This window comes from Nyctibius grandis, chromosome 12 (genome assembly GCF_013368605.1).
Source record: "Nyctibius grandis isolate bNycGra1 chromosome 12, bNycGra1.pri, whole genome shotgun sequence".
NCBI classification, from domain to species: Eukaryota; Metazoa; Chordata; class Aves; order Nyctibiiformes; family Nyctibiidae; genus Nyctibius; species Nyctibius grandis.
In genome coordinates, this window is record NC_090669.1 from 18781097 (window position 1) to 18800532 (window position 19436).

Genomic DNA, 19436 nt, shown 5'->3' on the forward strand with positions numbered 1-19436 from the left:
AGATCTGTAAGGCATGATTTGTTAGACTGAAACTAAACACACAAATACACCAAAGCAAAATGCTTTTTAAAGGTGCTGTGTTTGTGAGAGGTGCTTGCCCAATATGTGTGATGCAAAATGGGGATGCTTTGTGAAGAAATCATCCTTGTAAAGCCATTGGTTCTGGTCATCAGACTCTATCCAATGCTTTAGTGATGATGCTGCTGATCTATTTGGGAAGTTGGCTGGCTCTCAAGGCAGAGTCTCTTCACAAAGGCTGTTTCACAGTGAAAATATGCTCAGTGCAGCCGAGTGCATGAATGAAAAAGCCTCTGGTACCTTCTAGTCTGGCAAAATGCAGCACAAAACTCAACTTACTCTGTCCTTTCTGCTGTCCCAGGTAAGAAATGTGTGGTTTTTACTTGCTTGCTTTCATCTTCCTTCTCTTGTGCATTTGGATTTGAAAGTATTTGTAATTCAGGTCTGATTTCTGAGTAATTATACATTGCTTGAATTACTGTTGAAAGATGCAAGATCTCTGCTATAAGCCAGTTGCTAGGAATGTAGAATCTCGTAGTTCCTTGATTTACAATTACAACAAATTTGCTGTGTGATATATAGCATTTTTTTATTTCCCTTCAGGAAGGGTGGTGGGGGGAATCTTTGAAGTGTCTCGGTAGCAGCTGCAGCAGCAATATTTTCTGTCATATCAAATGCTGCAACTTTGATTTGCCTCTCTCCTCTGTGGCTTTTGCCGGGTAGTAGGCTTATAGGCTGTTATAGGCAGCTCGCATTATTTATTGCCTTTCTTTAAAAAAAAAACAGAGAGGGGGGGAATATGGAGGAAAAACAAAATCAGACCTTGTAAAAGGTTCCCTTCCCTGTACTCTCTTGATAGATGTGTAATACTCTGTTAGTGACTTGCTATGTAGCCTTTCTCTTGTTAAACGTAATAGATCCCCCTCTGCCAGAAAGCAGAGGAAAAAACAGCCAGCCTTAAAACCACGGAGCTGCCGAAGCCCTGCTGCTGCTGTCTGTCAGAGCGAAGGGGCTCGCTGGGCTTTGACTTCTCAATACCTTCTGGCTGCTCTCTTTTCCTCTTGCTGCTGTGACAGGGCTCACTTTTTGGAAGCTCTGGGGAGGTTTGGAAATCCTTTGTTGTTGTCCAGCTTAAATGCGTCCTTCCTTCTTTTGTCTTAGGAGCTCTGTAAACTCTTGCATTTAGTGACAGTGGCACTGGCATTCTGTGCACTGAGATAAAAGTTAATTCCTTTCTGACTTGTTTTCTTGACCCTTCGGGGATTGGTAGGTTTTAGAGTGTGAAACTAGTGCTTGGGACGCTGAGCCTGTGCACTCGTGTTTCTTTAACTGCAATCTCCAGCAGGCATTTAGTCTGCTTTTTCAAAAGAGGTTGATAAGGAGAAAAATGGTGAGGGATCGCTGTTGGGAGAGCTTTATTGCTGAGAGGAGATATACCAAGAGCCTGTAAGTAGGAAGCAGTAGGGTGAACTGAATGCATATAGGCTGGGGATCGAGGCCAGGATATTTGGGTCCTGGCTTAACCTGATAAGGAATAAAAGCATGAACGTGGGTGGCTCAAGTTATGGGACAGTGGGAGACTCGGTGACTGAGGACTCATGTGAGCAAGCACATAGGCATTTGGGTGGGTTCAGGAGAACAGTCCTGCTTCAGGGAGTGTGACAAATGAAGGCAGCTGCTTTGGACCACAGAATCATAGGTATGGTACCTGAATGCACTGTTGAAGGATGAGTTTGAGGAGCCAGAGCAGCATGTGCTGGAGATATACGTAGTTTCTTGCAGGGCTTCCCTAACTGCTCGGGCTGAGGCTCCGTGGACTGTGTAGGAGGGCTTGCCAGTGGGCAGCTCGCCAGCTCTGCTGAGAGTGGATAAGCTGCTGCTCCTGGGGAGGGCTGAGTGGCTGTGGTGGGCCGGGGATGCCCAAAGGGCTCCTGGGCAGGAGAAGTTGTCAAAGTGGGCTGAGAGCCAGCCTGGGCAGGCAGCTGGGCTGGCAAAGGCAATGCTCAGGGAGCAGAGGGGCTGGGGGGAGAGGGCATCGACAGTGTAAAGGTAACTTGGGGATATACTGACCTGGTGCTCCCTCATCTTGGGCTTGAGACCTGCCATCTGGACTGCAGTTCACTTGGCTTTCTGTGTGTTTTCAGGCCTTTTTTTTGTCAATATTTTCTAGCATACTGCTGAATTAATCAGCTTGAGTTTGGATTTTCTTTAGCTGTCCCTTGTAGGAAAAGCAGTATGTATATATGACAGAGGAGGACAGGCTTCTAAGGCCTATTAAACCACATAGCCGGCATTTTTTCTAAAGTCAGTAACTACTTAAAAACTGACAAGGTGCAGAACACCTGATTCTGAAAACAACTGTGCACTTCATTGATAACTCTCAGCAATACTTCAGAGTTTCTGCTCTTGGTGGGCTGAGATGTGTTTGAGTACACTGCAGGGCTGAGCTTGTGGTGCTTTAGCATTGCTTTGTATTTAGGTGCTTAAACTGCACCCCACCTTCTTTATTAACGTAGGTAGCTTTATCTGGCAATGCCTCTACCTGGTGATTTAACACATCTTCAAGTTTACTTTATAGATCATGTCTAAGAGTTAATGAATTAGGGAATGAATTGGACTATAATAAGGAAGTGTACGTAAATCTGTCTTCAGGTATAAGGTTGTTGAATATTGGCAGGTTGAAGTAGGAGCTGAAGGTGATAGCTAGGGAAGAAAAAGGGAATTACTGAAATGCTGTTTGGCTTTTCTCTTTGCCATGCCACATGCACAACTTTCATGTGACAGGAAAAGTAAACAGAAGAATGTGAGAAACAACATATTAAACAAATGCAGCCATCTGGCTGTGTAGTGGTTGTAACACATTTTGGGATCTTTTTCATGAGTTTTCTTTTTTTCTCCCTTAGCAGTAGCAATAATGCCTCATATAATACAATGCTAGTGGAACCAGCAAAGCTCAATTTTGATGAAATGTTTTCTAAGCAATAGCAATCTAGTAATGCAATACTTTCTGTGGAAGTAGAAGATAGGAATAACTTCATTTCAAAGTAATGATAGCAAAGTTTACAGTGTAGAAAAAAGTTTGAGGAAACTTTTGTGTTAGTAAGAATTATGAACTGGAAAAAGGTTTATTTTTAATTAAAATAGCATTGCTAAAACTAGTAACTTTGATTTTGTGCTTTCTTGGTCTGCATCTAATTCAACTGCATTTGTTAAATATGAAAAAAATTGCCTTTTGAGGCATTAAAATGATAAGGATGGGGAATTGTTTTTTCAACACATAAGTATGTTTGTAAAAGTTGTGGTAAACAGGTGGGAGATAAATTAACTTTTTCTTTTGCAAATATTTAGTCTGCGCTACTACCAACTGTTTGTCCTGCTTTCACCAAGAGGAAAACAGAATGTTAGCTGGAATAGCTGAGAAAGATATGTTTTGAGTAATCCTTTAATTCAGGATCATGTTTAAAACTGCAAAGTTATCTAAGGTACAGCTTTATTGATCTGAATCTGACAATAAAAACTAAGTGTACTCTGGTAGTTTGTGCAGCTCACTATTCAGAGTACAGTAAGCAGTAAATACAGATTTTTAGATCTATCAAATCAGTGGTTTTTACTTTTTCCCCAAAAGATATTTTCTAAGGCCTATACACAAAAATATTTGTTTTAAAACAAAAGTTGTTCACAGGCTTGTTTTTATATGTTATGCATTTCATGCAGACAGATGAATCAACATAACATTTGTAAGTAAACTTACAAGCTGAGGGGAAAAATAATTTTTGATAGCTTTAACAATAAGTGTCATGTTCTACTGGGTTGCAACTAAGTAATTTGGAAAAAAGTATAGATTTTACAAGCTTGTTATCATAGTGAATAGTGTCATTTTCTGTAATTTTGTTCTAAAACTCTTTCCCCAAATTCATAGCCCACACTGCTGCATTCTTAAGCTTTTATTTTTATAAATTTCTCCAGAAGAGGGCTCCATGCACAGCTTGAAAGTCAGCCCCTGTGTATTAAAAGAAATTTATCAGCTTCAGGAAAAAAAGAAAAATCTTGCTCACACAGTCTGTTGATATAACATTAAAGATTATGCTCAAATTCTGACCAAGTATTTCCATGTTGTATCTTGTTGCTGTAGGTCTTATTTTGTTTAAGACTGCTTATTATTTGAGAATTCTAGAGGAAAAAGTCCTGTGTCTCTTGTGCTATGTCAGAGTTGTAAAAATGCTTTAAAATATTAGAGAAACTCAGTTACCACTTATTATGTATAATTATTTGCACTGATAAGCATTTTGTGAGCAGGCTGACACTCCTGACAGTTCCTGGCTATCATCTTTGGTTATGTAGTCAAAAAGATCTTCCACTTACATATCTCATTCAAAAGATGGTGTTTCCCAAAGCAGAGCCATTCCAGCAGTCATGCTGTGCTATTTGTCAAATGTTGCCTTGGAGGCAAGGTTTGTCCCTGGTGAATTGGTATGACCTTAGGCAACAGCTCTAACCTTTCAAGATATTCTTACACAGGACCTGACCAGACTCCTTACTGCTAAGCAAGGGGCATTTGTTACAATAGATGAGTAGAAACTGGTCATGAAAAAGTTGCTAGACTTATGGCATTACAATTAAGTGGTACACAACAAAGTAGGTTTGAGATTCTATTTTTCAATTTAAGATGTAGCCCAGGCAATATGTTGGGACCTGGTTTCTGTTTCTGATTATCAAAAATTGGAAAAGGTTATTCTAGCACATGTAACATCTTTGTGCCACGATCCATTGGGGGTTATTGACTTGATTTTTAGTGACTTTTTAGCTGCGAAACAAGTATTTCTAAAAGATATCTAAATAGACCAGTGCAACAGGAATTATTAGAACTATGTACATAGCACAGTGATGCCTGTTCAAGAAGACATGAAGTTCTGCCTTTCATTTTCTTCCTGTTCGTTGTTAGATAAGTAGGCTTGTCCCATTCTATTAATATGTAAGGACAAGCAGATAACAGAGCTGTTACTGTTATATTCTTCCTGCATCACTGCTGGAGTCCCATCTCTTATCTTCAGCTGCTTTGCTGTACCCATGTGCTGTGTGTCAGGATTTTGGCCCCAAGTTTCAGAGGGCCTATGCCAACATAAGCCTTTTGGGAGGAGGGAGACTTCATTTGGGACTTGAGGCAGAAATGTGAGGTTTGAGGGTTTTTTAATTGTTTCATGGAAAGAATTTCTTCATTCTTTGACAGCTATAAGCACCAAATTCACTTTTTTGTGTATTACTAGTGTTCTAACCAGCAAAGCTTCATCTATGCAGGCAAAAAGACAAATCTATCATGTACACTGGGGAGGAGAGACAGAATGAGAGGGATTTATCATCCTTAGGAGACTAAGTGGGCTATAGCTCTTCCCAGTTAACTCTGGATGATATTAGTGGGTTCTTGATCATGGCCATATGGTTGCACTGTGCCCTGCCCTAATCACCAGATGGATGGGACCAGCCCATATGGAACACTGTGTTTTTCTGTCACTTCATGTGTCCTGCAGCTAGCACAATGTTAGTGTATACAAATCAGTAGGATATTAAATGCCAAAGAGGAATGAAAAATAAGACTTGCTTTATTAGCGACTGTTTCATTATTCAAAGGTCTTGGAAATTTGCCCACTGCTTTTTTGTTGTGTTGTGGACTGTCTGTTGACTCTGTCAAACAGAAGAATCTAATTCTTTGAAAGCCTTACTGTTTTGTATGGAGGGAACTCCTTACACCACTAACTTATCCAATATTCTACTGTGTTTTGCACCATTAATTTTCTTGGCTAAAGAAAAAAGGAGGAATTTAAGATTTGGTTTGATGAAGCTGGTTAAAACAGTTCTAAGAACAGAGTACAATAAATAGGAGCTATTAAGAGTAGGGTGGTGTGAATCTCTTCAGTGTACAGCAGTTTATCAGTATCTCTAACCACTTGGAAAAGCTGATTAAGGTGTTTAAATAACTCCTGATATCTATGAATATCCATGTATGGATGCCTAATTTGCTATCTTTATGGACCTTGTTTTTACGGAGCTGAACATCCACCTTCAAGCTTTTGAAGTGTGTCAAAACTGGGTATCCACATACAGTTCTCTGGAATGAACAAGTTTTTATTGTCCAAGTCCTCAGGCTCCATTCAATAAAGGTTCTACTCTCCACGCTATCATTTTTTAAAAAAACCTGATAATAGCGTGAGCTCTCACTCTAAATTATTTTGTTCTTTTGCTGTGAACAGCTAACGTTTAATTCCTTATTGGTAATGGCAAAGTATATATTTCTAAAAGCTAATATTAAATTCCCAAGGACTTTGCAGTCTGGTGTGTAATGAAGAGCAAATAATTCTTGTGCGTATGAAGGCTGTGTTAAAAGGAGTACAGACAGAAAGTGGGTTTCTAAAAGTTTGAAGAATTTTTTGGCAGATTGAGTAATCATGGCAGATGGACCTTGTGGTACTTGTTTTCAGCATTTTGAGTCCTTACATACCATGGGTTCTAGGATATTAAGCTGTCACAGCACTGTTAATATGGCTGTATGCGAAGAAATATGTATAGAGGTGGAAAGTATCACAAGTTTATAACTGGAATTTAGGATATAAGAGATGCCTACTTGCAAATATCTATACCTATAAGCTTTACTCAGCTATTACTACTTGTGTGCTGAAGACTATTGTTGAAGGTTACCCCTTTTTCTTCCCTGAGTTATGTTAAGTGTGCTCCTTATCTGCTCCAGGCCAAAGCTGGTGAGCTTGGCTGGAAACACATCTGGGGGAGTACTGATTCTATACATTAATGGCTGTCTGCCATACGGACAGTAACACATCTGTGGCAAAGGTAGAAAGAGGATGAATAACTTCTCATATTGCTTCGAATCAATCCATAAAACTGTTAGTATATATAGTTTCTCTTGAATTGCTATGGAGCAAAAAAGCATATTACAACATACTTACCGTGCTGATAATCGGCTCATCTACTTTATAGACAATCTACTTCTTTTCATTTTCCTGGCATAACTTGGAATTGCAAGAAGGGTTTCTGTGCAAACTATCTTTAAAGAAGAATCTTGGAGTCAAACGTAGGGGATTTTGAACCCATAAGAGTAAAATAAAAGCTGGCAGCTGTCCACAGGGTCACTATATAAAGGCAGAAATTCTGAGCTGCAGTGTATTCATCTGGATCCCCCAGGAGCTATCCCAATGTTCATGAATTAGGAGTATGATCCTTAGCTTGTACAGACAGCATACAAGTGTGTGTGGGGGGGAAATCATGTAAAGTTGCTCCTGCCCCAGCCTATTATAGTTTTCTTGATGTAAGATGGTCTTTGAAGTGTGTCTATTACATTTTAACTTTGAGCCAACTGTTGGTAACTGCTTGGAAACAGAAAACACCAGGAACAGTGTTCCCAAGATCTTGCATTTTCCCATAGACAAACTTAACTGGTTTTGAGTTCCCATTCTGCCATATAAGGTGTATTTATACATTTCTCTTGAGACAGCCCTCTGTTTTCCCTGAGGAACCATGTTTTATCAGACAACAAACAGCTGTATCAAAATGCGAGAGCTGAACATAGCAGTGCTCTATAGCTGACAAAGCAGGAAATCCAGAGCATCTGGTACTTTGCTCTCTAGGTGAAAGGAGATGGAATTAGCCATTAAAATCGGATGGGCATTTCCCTCCACATTAAACCCATTGTTTCAGAGCTCTCTCAGAGGAAGCTGAGCAACTCCAACTGTGCTACGAAGCAGGAATGGATATCTCGGCTGCAGGTTTGAGATGTTCAGTGCAGTTAGATAACTGGCCAAATTAAAAGGTGTTCAGTTTGACCTTCTGCCAAGATAAGATAACTGGTCTTGCAAGTGCCAGGAAGACATGGATATTATCTACTGTCCTTATTCAGGTGAAATGTGAAATGAAAAGCCTGTGGGTAAAGATAAATGAGAATTAAATTAAAATAGGACAATACATAAAAATCAGTTTTTATTTCTGGGCATTTGTATTAACCTGCTACCTGAAGGTAGCATTGTGTGTCAGGCTAAGTGGTTTTATTTTTCCCAAATGTCTTTTGTTTTCATAATTCATAATCTGATTGAGCTAACTGGACTCTGAACTCTAAATCTTGATTTATGAGTATTGATACTCCTATTAATTTACTGATATACAGCTCTGACCTGAACACTAAAGTAGTTAGGCCCATATTTGATCACCTTTCCTTAATATGTGGAAATATCATTCACAATCTCCAGTTTTAAATGTCATCAATAGTTTTCCCTAATTGTTGGATCTATGTGGTTTAGTTATCAATGCAGAAGTGTGGCATTCTGTGCAGTGAGGGTATTGATTATTGCAGTCTGACAAAACAGCAGCTCTTTAGATAATAATTTTGGATATCTGTTACCAGGAAATAAGGTAAGGATGCTGGAAATAAATTGTGAAACTTTTGTATCTTGTGGAAATGACTTCTGGTCTTGCATGTATCTCAACTTTAGTTTTCTGAGCTTGCAATAACAAAACACTGTTGCTCACGCTAATACGGGAGCAGGTCTGCAGTGGACATGGATTGATTGCATTGCCCCACTTTGTGTTATTCGGGTGAAGGATGGTTAGTATCAATGCCATGTGCATTTCTACTGTATACATATGGGAGGCTTATATGGCTTCTATTACTGTTATATCTGAGCACCCTGCAAACAGTAATGAATTTATCCTTGCTTCCCTAAAATAAATGCTGAATTACGACAGGAACATTATTCTGAAATGGAGACAGCCTCCAACATCTGCCTGTTTCAATGACTTTAGTTCTATTATCTTAGTTGAGTAATGATGTAGGCTGCTGTCACTTTTGCTGCTGGTGTTGATTCAGTAGTGACAGTTCATTGTACCATAGAAAGATTAATTCTGATTGGAGGGAGCCCAGAGTAAATTCAATCTTTAGGCCAATCAGAAGCTGGTGTATGCAGTACTATTTTAATAATGCTGCTCAGCTTTCAAGAGTATAATTAGTTATGGTTTGCCAAAGAACTGCCTATGTCTGTACAGCTACTATTTTGCTTATAGAGGAAACTAAGAAGAGAAAATGTTTAGCTAATCACAACTGCACAGAAAATGGAGTGTATTTGCTTATAACTGGTGTTTGTGATGGCTGCTGGCAAAATAAGTTGGAGCAGAGGAGGAGGATGAGACTATCAGTGCTAAATATACTCATAGCATTTGAGACCAAAACAGTTTGGGGTAGAAGACGGGGGCAGATGATATACAACCAACTATGCTTCCAGTGCTTGGGTAGGGGAGAGATGCTGGATATTTCCACTGCAATGTGAGACATAGTCTCAACGGCAGAGTATTTCCCCTGCTGTCTGTCCACTGATAACGGTTCCCATCTTTCTTCCTTCCTTTGGATTGGGGGAGGCAGAGCTACCAAAAGCTTGGGCTCCTCTGGTAGGAGGTGAGCTGCCTGCTCATGGCTGTTTCGATCCTGTGTCTAGCTTCTAGAAGTGTTATGTTGCTGTCCTAAAGTGTCATTGTTAGTGAGATGCACCTAAATGTTTGAATTCCTGGGGGGACACGACACATGGATGGATCATTTGTTACAAGCTCAAAACATGAGAATCTGTAGACTTGTATGGACTATTGAAAGCTAATCTCTGACTTTGTGGAACAGCTGCCTCATCCTGTATGGTTATGTCACTCTGAAATGAGGATTCAATCTTCTTACACTTGCTTCCCAAAAATACAATTTTCAAAGCTTTTGATTCTTCATGAGTCAAAGGCACACCAGCACAGAACCTGTTTCTTGCTGTGCATGGGAACTGAACGTTGATTATGGCTGGCTGAAGGAGTATGGCTAAAATAGAAACCAATGTGGTTGTCTGCCATAACTCACGTTGAACCTGAACAAAATTGTTTTTCCAGCTTGTTCTTGACTTTTGAATTCTGCATGCTCTGTGTTTGTGGAGTCTAGCTGGGATATGAAGGAAGAAAAAGCAATCATGCACAGCACAAGTGGTTTTCCCTGCCTTACCTCCAGGCTGACTGGAAGCTGCATTCCTGTAATTTCCTTGTTCAAATTACTTTTTCCTCTGTTCTACTTCATCTACTCAAAAAAAATTCAGATAGTCTAAGTGCCTTTAGTTTTTTCCACTCAAACTTTCTTCCAGAACTTCTAGTGTTGGGGGAAAGGATGAATACATTTTACTACTGTGTTTTAACTTCTCTTAGATGGGATTTAACAGGCCCTTTTGGAAAGTCTGTCCCTTTTCTTGGTGCTTATAGATGTTTTTACTTCGGTGATAAAATGACGGGGATTTTCCTGCAGCATGAGGAAAACCAGACACACCTAAGGACTCGAATTCCTTTAGCATTTCACACAGGTCCTGGTTAATTTCACTGGGTAATCTGTACATGTGGAAAAAAGAATTTAATTTAGCTGCCCCATTAATAGTTTTAAGTTGGTGATCTCTTAGAGCCAGAAGTGCTGGGAATAGTTATTTAGTAATAAACATGCTGACATAGCTGCTGAATTTCTTGTCCCTTTCCTTGGCTGACTGGGTAATACAAGAAAGAAGATCAAACCTTAACACATAAAAAATGGAAGGGAAAACAAAACCAAGGGAAAAAGAAAACCAAAATGATATTCAATGTCCTGTAACTTTTTGCAGGTGTTAGGATTTGGAAAGCAGCCTTTTATATTTGTGATACAGTTAACAGGTGTACGCAGGAATGGAGCGCAGCATCTAGTCTGATTCTGCTCCATTTCCACATCTTCATTTGCATGCAATCTTACCTGATAGTTTAGGCTGACACCCATAGCCAGAACTGTTGCTCATATCTGGACCTGAAGTTATTGGCATCAGGGAACAGGAGCAGTTTACAGTTTTATGCACACTTGTGTGTGTATCAGTGTCATGGTTTAGGAGATGCAGGAAATTTAATCCTTTGTAAAACTCTGTATCTGCTTCCAGCATTCATTAGCTGCCCAGCCACAGAACTCTCCTCTCTCCTACATTTTATGTTTTGGTGGGACTTTATTATCATTTGCTCTATGTCTTAATGGACATTATTTATCCCTATATGCTGCTTTGTTGTGTTCATGATCATTAAATCTATTCTACTGATGCTTTCAGAAACTTGTTACCACACAGATGAAATAAGACTTAGGAGATACCTACCCCTAATTGACTAGTTGGCTGGGGAGGGGATGGGAAAGGAGACAACAGACAAACAAGAGATAACTGGGTATAATGTGTGATGCCAAACCAGCCTTCATTGCAGGAGAGCACATTGTGTTTTCTTTTCAAACTGTTTGCACGTCGCTACTTAAAAACCATTTCAGACAGTTACTGTATACCAGACAGGTTGTTTCCCACACATCCTCACTGTAACACAGGCATACTTTTTAATTGCATACTGGTGGAAGTGAGTATGTTCCAGAGAAAATGGAAAGGTAGCAAAGGGCCAGAGAAGCTGGGAGGGGAAGGACAGCTCTGTTATGGCTTTCCAGCAATAAATATGAAACAAGCCAGATACCAGGAAAAACTAAGCAACGTCTTGCTGAAATGAGTATTATAGGCCACATGTTACGAGAGAGAAATGTTCCAAAGTTTTGCCAGATGTGACACCCCCCCCATCACTTTTGCTAATATAAAATTTCAGACTTATCCCCTTTCTCTTATGTTGTGACATCTTTTAGGAGCCAGCTGAAGAGCAAAGATTAAAGGGAAGAGAACCTCACTTCAGGCACATTTGCAAACTAGCCATTAGTTTTCTGCAGGTTCTTCCGTGCTTAAAATGGAAACAACCCTCCCCTGACAACAGAGCATACAATTCATGTACAATGGATCTACTTCTGACACTGTATTTCTGGGGTGTTTACGTGACTTGTGATTCATCTGGCAGCATTGGAGTTTAAGCACTGATAAAGAGAACACAGCAGAGTGCAAATACACTTGACCTTTCAAAACATTGAAAAGAAAATAAAAATAGAAAAATAGTTATTTTGCAGTTTTTCCTTGTACATGTATGATGACTGCAAGTAAACTAGCATTCTTATTTCTACCTTGGGACCCTGGGTAGCACAGAGGCTTCTAGGCCTGAGATCCACTGTTTGCTGCCTGCCGTTCCCAGGACAGTGTGTGTGAGTTGGCCCGATGCTGGACTAGAGGTTTAAGTCAGCTGTGATTTCTCCAGTTCAGGGATTGGCCTGTAGTCCAGGTCTACTACATCCTAAAATCTTTACTGTTTGATAAGCTATGCTTGTGTAATTGGCATGCTGGTCTTGGTTCACTTGTCTGGTGGGCAGGAGTCTGTATTTCAAGTGCAGAGTATCACTGCAGCTGTCACTTTAAACCATCAGTACCAACACAGAAGTAAGGCTCAGGTAGCCGTGGAAAGCTTCTGCCAAAATCCTGAGCTAGCTACAGCCTTGGTTAGCTTGGGTGCAGCCACCTCTTCATACTGCAGTGAGCAGCTTTAAAAGCAAGTAATTCCATGGGTGCCACATGGTGTAAATACCCATGTTCAGTTAGCGCTGCAGTGTTCAGCCTTGCCCTGAGTTAACCCCCTCTCGAGGGGCTGGGGTTTTAAATAGCAGCATGGCTGAGTTGGGGTGTGCCAGGCCTGTTACACTGCCACTCCCCATGTCATGGCTGCTCACGGGGAGTATGTGGCGTTCTGAATACGTCTCCAAATATAATGGCAACAGAAGATCCTCCTTCCTTTTCCTCATAAAGCTGTTGTTGATTTGTGAGCACATTCCTTTGCTTTAAAAGCAGAGGAAGTACATGCAGTACATCCCTCCCAGCCTGCAAGCTAGAGATGTACACGGTGTGCAGAATTTTGTGCCAAGCTCTGGGGGTAGGAGTAGATTTTGAATGAAGTGATCAGGGTAAATTTTTCTCTTAAGCCTCTTTGGGGAAGGGAGGGAAGGCAACGCAGCACCTGGGGTAGGGCTCTGATCTGGTATTGCTACAACTATTCTTGGTATTTCTAAAACTACTTTGCAGTTGGTGCACTGGAATTTGGATGTTTTTTGGGTCTGAAGCTGCTTAACTGCAGGCAGCAGCCCCTCCTTGAGTTATTTATACTACCCTGCTGTCTGTCATGTTCTGGTCAAGTCCAGTGCAGCAGGGAGGAACATTTTTCCCTTTTCATCCCACTTTCTTATTTCCTGGTTCACTGTGTAGTCGCCTTCTGTGGCTGTGGTTACATGAATTTCATTAATAGCAAGTATTGAACAATCTGCTTAAATATTTAATAATCAGTGTGTCTTTTAATTTGCCCTTCTTCCACACATTTGTTGTGAATTGGTGAACTACCTGATCACCTAGCTACCTTAGCACCTGTAAACAAATCTCTCTGTTTTTGTTCAGTGCTGTTGGCAAGGCTTCTCCCTGAAGCAGGGCTGCTGGACTGGAAAGTGTATAATGCTCATGGAGCCTAAAAAGAGAGGGAGACTAGAAAGTGTGACTGTAGTTTAATAGTAAGAGAGCATCCTTCAAGGATGGGGTTCCTTGGTATTCTATCTTATTTAGTAACTTTTTGCTGTAAAATATGTAATTAGTCCCTGGATAAGCAGCACTAGTACATCAAACTTGCCGTCTTTCCCAGACAAGCTTTTAACTGTTCCCTTCAAAGTTCAGCTCCTTTTTGCTTAGTCTTCTGGCCCAAGGCACCTTATTTGTGTAACAGCCTAGCTTCCACTGGACAAAAGTAGGGCAGGGAGCTTTCTTAAGAAATAGCTGTGGCTTTGAGTGTCCTTAGGTTGAGGAGGGTTTTGAGCTTTGGCCTTCCCCTTGCCCAGCAAACTCTTTTTGGACTTTGATTTGATTTTTTTTTTTTTTTTCCTTTTTTTAGCCTTTCTCTTCAGACTGTGCTGCTTCATTAAGAATCTGAACTGTAAAGTAGTCCCTTTTCCCACCAGCCACATGCATAAGGCTGACCCTTGGCTTGAATACAAAGTTTGGTGTCAGCCTTGTCCCATTACCAAATATAGTGTAAATCTTCCTGACAAGGTTTCCAGGCAGCTATGGCTGGGGGGGATGTAGGCAGTGCATGTGTCTGAATGACAGAAGGAATTTCTGATCTCTGTACTTAGCACTGAAGCACGTGCACCAACAGGCCTAGGAGAAGAGGGCTGTTTCTTGCTCTATCCCTTGCCCTGTTTCCATGTGGATGCTCTCCCTTGAGCTGTGGCTTGCTTTGCAGTGCATGGCTAGCATGCCTGGGGGTCAGAGATGACCCCTGGCATCAGGGAATGGCTGCTGGCCCTGGTAGGTATAACTGTGCTCACAGCACTTGGAGCCTTGCTTCTCTCCTAACAGCCTCACCCTTCTTGAGCATCTTGATTTCAAGTGTCTGTTGAAGCACTGTAAACAGATTTCCTTCAGTTGCTGTGTTGCAATACATTTTGTCTGCTTTAAAGCTGTTAGTGATTCATTAGTTTACAGTTCCAAAAACCAATTCCAACGGGATCACTCATCTCCCTAGAGCAGTGAAGATATTTTCAGGCTGGCTACACAGTGCTATGGCAATGTTTTTGAGACTTGCCTGGTTCAAATCATGTGGCAGTGATACTGCCAAAGGCTGCCATTTCAGTGGAGGATTGCACACAGATTCCATGGGTGGCAGCTTGCAATATTATTAGACACAGCTAATAATAGTTTCTCTTGACTTCTGAAATGTCAGAATGGTCTTGTGAGTAACTGTAGTTTGGAAAGCATTAACCATCTCTTTGCTACCAAGAGCAGTCCTCGATGCGTTCAATGCTGCATTATCCTTGTAATACATAAAGGAAGTATATTGGAAATGAGGAGTCTTAATATATCTGTCTGAACTGACTAGTGTCAAGAACTCAGAGTTGCAGCATTAGTCTGGGGACCTATGACTGTGTCCTGTGTGTGTACAATGACTGGAAAGATGAGTTTCTGCTATCCAGAGATTCATAAGCTCTAATGAGCATACCTCTACCTTATTTTCCCTATCTGCAAAGGGCTTTGAAACTAATAGTGAGAAATATCTAGTGTACTATTAAAAAAAATTTGCTAACATAAAGAATCAACTCTGTTTTCTTTGAGAGGGGTCAATTACAGTCTGACAGACTGTCCCAGAGTCAGATGTCTAGGGTTTGGGGAGTTTCTGAGTAAATCTCCCAGACCAATTGCTCTAGAGCTGGGTCTTCTGGCAGGGAACAATAGCTCTGCTTTGCAGAGAACTTCAAAAGTTTTCAATTGCTTTATGAACCAAGTGAAACCAAAAGTAAAAAATCTCTAAATGCTATGTGGAACTAAGTTAATATTCTTTCTTACACTAGCCATTTATTTCTTCTTGCTGTCTGGTGCATCCAGCGAAGTACCAGCAGTATGTCTCCAGCTGCAGGATTTACTGTAAGATCTTTATGGACTGCTGGAGGCCAATCAGTAAGGGGTTTTGACATGTTGGCTCCAGAGTGGCAGAAACTGATAAATGAAAAGACTACAAAACCGAGTTCTCACTTGAAAGATGTTAACATTTAGAAGAGTGAGAAACTAAACCCTGAGCTTTTAGGTCCTTTTGAGGATATAACTGAAAGTATAGCTCTGAGGCAGAGGAGCTGAGTTTCAAGATATGCTGGACACTTGTCTCTCCTTGTGATTTGACTGAAGTTGGGGCACTTGCCTCTTGCGAATACAGAGCTGCACGGGAATTGCATGGAGCCAAGTCCTTAGTTGGAGAGCAATGCAAATACAGGGGAAAGATGGATGACGTATATTCAGAGTGTCTCTTCTTAGTTGTCTTTTACAGCTATTTGTTATAGCTAAGAACACCTGTTGGATGTATCTTTCAAGGCAGAATAGCATCACTGGAGGCTATGAATAACCTTATATAAAGAAGGGACCTCACTTTCTGTATGCCTCTGTATCACTAATTTTTATTTTCCTGTACAAAGCAAGAAAGTAGCTTGTGCAAATTCCAATAGGAAGGCTAACAAGTAGGATGCCATCACAGCTCAGGAGCCCCAAATTGCCTATCAGTACACATTGTTCCTGCTACTGAGAACCCAGAGCAACATGCCTTGTTGGGGGGGAATCTTGGGAGGAGTGTTGCACTCTTACTATTTGTTAGAACTAAAAATTTAATTACAGTAACTAGTTTATATCTTAACAGAAAGTTCATCCCTCTACTTTATTTCTGCGGTGCATCTAACTTCCAGCATTTCATCCTTGTCTTAAAGATACGTTGCAGTCATCTTGTGACAATGAAGATGTATTTTTAGTGTGCTTGGGGAATTGCGGTTAACAGAATGACTTCACCCGAAGGGGAAGCTTGACTGTTCTCATTTTGTTCTTGTTCAATAATCTGAAATACATCATTGACATCAATGCTGTACTAAAAGTAAAATAAGACCAGGATCAATGGGTTTTTAAGAATATTTTCCTTTTTCCCACCTGATTAGTGGTGTTTTTTTTTTTTCTTTAGGAGTACTCTGTCATTTTCTTTGCTTGGTGACCTCAATTAAATCTTGCTTGTGAGCATTTAAAGCAAGTTGTGTGCTTACAAATCTGAGAATAAAAGCAGAAAATATTTCTCTTGTAATAAGTTCTCTTATTCTTCCTATATTTGCTATACTTCATCCCCTCTGTTCTCTAAATCATGATAATCAGACACTGAAAAACATTTTATATGAGGATCCATGTGAGTTGTGGCAGATGGACAATACAGTCCTCTCAGCTGCTCTACACCATTGCTGGATAAATCCTGTCTTGCACAGATTCATGGAAGCTGTCAGACTGTCCTTCATTTCAAGTTCATCCTCCTTTGTCATCCCGATAGGTGTTAATGTGCAAAGGCATTTGGGGAATTATGAAATGAAGTTGTAGGTATTGGAATGAAGTTGCAGGTATTCTTAGAGATGTGATGTTAAACAACTCAGTAGCACATGTGACAGTTGCTGGATCTGTGTTTCGGTCATGCTTTAAACTTGTTGAAAGAAACAGGTTCCTATTATCTCTGTGTGCTGTCTGCAGTTAGCTGTGATCAAAGAAGAGAATGGAGGTGGTCTACTAGGAATGCTTCTCTCCTTCTGCATGAAAGAACAAATTACTACAGTTTTCTCCTTCATTGGAATAATGTGTTCATCTACCTGCTTCTGAGCTCAGTCAACAACTGTTAGTGAAGTATTGGTGCAGACACTAAATTCTTCTCACATAGCTCAAACTGCCATGTAAGTCACTCTTTCCCATTTTTTGCAGTCTTGCTCTGAGATGGTCTGAGGAAGGAAACAGTGAGAAGTGTTACCTGCCCAAGCTTCTCCACATGACCAAGTCGGTGGTCTCCTTTCTGTGTGTAGTATCCTGTGCAGCCCAGAAATATCATATAACAATCTTTACTGTCCTCAGTGAAATGTTAGCTAGAAGTCTTCCATCAAATAATTTGCAGCTGATTACTGCAAATGGATATTTTTGTTTCCTTATAGCACAATTCAAACTAGAGGTTAAACCTAATAGCTAAGAACTAGTTACTTGAATATTTCTTCAGACTGTTGTATGTGAAACACTTGGTAAGAAACAAAGTAATATTGGCTAATATGAATGATACAATTTATATATGAATTTGCATTTATGGCAGCCACATGTGTATATTAGTTCAATACTAGCACTTTTTTCTTAGACTTCTATGTTTTAGGTGGCACGCAGCATTTGAACTGCAAGACCTTGAAAAGAAATGCTTGATTGCTAAACTTTGTCATCATTTTGGCATTATACTTGAGAGCAATGATTGTGATGTCGCTTCTAAAAATCCAAGATGTATACCTCTTTAGTATCAGTAACAGTTAATCATTTAGTTTACTTTCTGCTTTTAATATTTATGGTATTAACAGAAGATAAAAATCATTTTTTCTTTCTCGGAGGAGTCCTTGCAATTCAATTAAGCTAGGATTTTGTAAACAGAACTGATTTGAAAGAGGTAAGCCTCCCTGAGCTCTTAGGGAACATACTTATGCCTGAATGTCCTTGCTATTCTCATAACTCTAATAATTGTAAGCTGTAAGTCTGTTCAAAATATTATCTAAGCACCGACAACATCTTCAGTGTCACTACAATGCATTAAAGAAAAGTAATTTGTGCAATCTCCGCTCCCAAGGACAAACCACCTGATCAGCTGACCTGCCTGAAACACCCACTGCTGTGTTTCTGTTTATTAAGGCACAACAAATTGCAGAATTCAAATTTGGGTTTTGGAATCTGAAAGATCTGGGGAGAGAAGCGTTTTATGGTAGAGGGGGGAGATGAAATGGGAAGTCATTAGGTACTGCTATCAGGAGAGTGTTATGTGTATGCATATGCATGTTGTGTGTGTGTGTATATATATATATATGTGTGATGGTATGTATGAATATACGTAGGATCCTATATACAACACAGGTGAGGCAAAAGCAAAGGTAAGCTTTGTGGTTTTTGTCATGTTGCAATGGCTTTTTTTATTCCCAAAGGTAATACTTGGTTTGTAACTCATTATTCTCTTAACTTGTATTCATGCCTTAAGGTTGAAGCTTCTGAACTTAACAAAAAAAAAACACCCAAAAAAACCACAACAAAAAAAAATACAAAAAAAAAAAACAACCCCCACACACAATTGGGCTCAATTTGGGCTTCCCTTCAAGTTCCTCTAAATTGAATCTGAGATATGCATATAAAATCCAGTCAGAACAAAGTCATGACTTCTGCTGTTACGTTTTGAACCTGTGTGTGTTTTTGAACACACTCAAACTCTCATAACTGGTATGAAAGCGAGTGCTCAAATAAGCTGTTTTGAAGAGCAAGGATTGAGTGTCTTTATATCTTCAAAGCAGCCTAGTCCAGCTGCATAGTAGGCTTGTGGGTTTATGCTTGCTAAATTCTTACAGTGAAAGCAGTGATAAAGAAACAGCAACTGTGAACCAGAAATGTGCATGGAGGAATTTGAAGGACTGGCTTATTAGTAGTACAAATAAAGAATCATCAGGTGTGATAGCCTTTAGAATGTCTGGTTGTTATCCTAAAGAGCATCATTAGGGACCATGTGGATTCTCTTCTTCCTGTACAGTTTTAGGAAGATGGATCTGAGCATTTTTAACCACAGGTGCTCCCTGCCTGAACATGCAGCATCACTGAAGGATTTCTTATTTGGAGAAGCATAACTTGTAAATTATAGCCAAAAGGATTTGGGCCTGCATAAGCCATAGGAGTTGTCAATTTAAGATTCTGGAAATACTTGTTCCCAGAAGAATACTGATGTAATGTTTAAAAAGAGCCCGAAAGTAAAGTGTTAAAATATGTGCAGACCTTAGAGATGCATTGGGTATAACTATATGCAGAGCAACTTAGAGCAGACTAGAAAATGGTGTTTTTATTTTCCCCTGTGGTGTGATGTTATAGCAGAGAATTGTGTATAAAGGGGGA

At 40.1% G+C, this 19436-nt stretch overlaps 1 protein-coding gene across 2 annotated transcripts in view; it reads left to right on the plus strand.

The window, feature by feature from the left end:
* The first annotated feature begins 250 nt into the window (after positions 1 to 250).
* Positions 251 to 19436, plus strand: part of CDH13 (cadherin 13) — a 484188-nt gene continuing 465002 nt past the window's right edge. For both annotated transcript variants that reach the window (XM_068411196.1, XM_068411195.1), the window contains exon 1: positions 251 to 379. In XM_068411196.1, coding sequence (XP_068267297.1) covers positions 335 to 379 — 45 coding nt within the window. In that variant the 5' untranslated portion in view covers positions 251 to 334. The remainder of the gene's footprint in view (positions 380 to 19436) is intronic.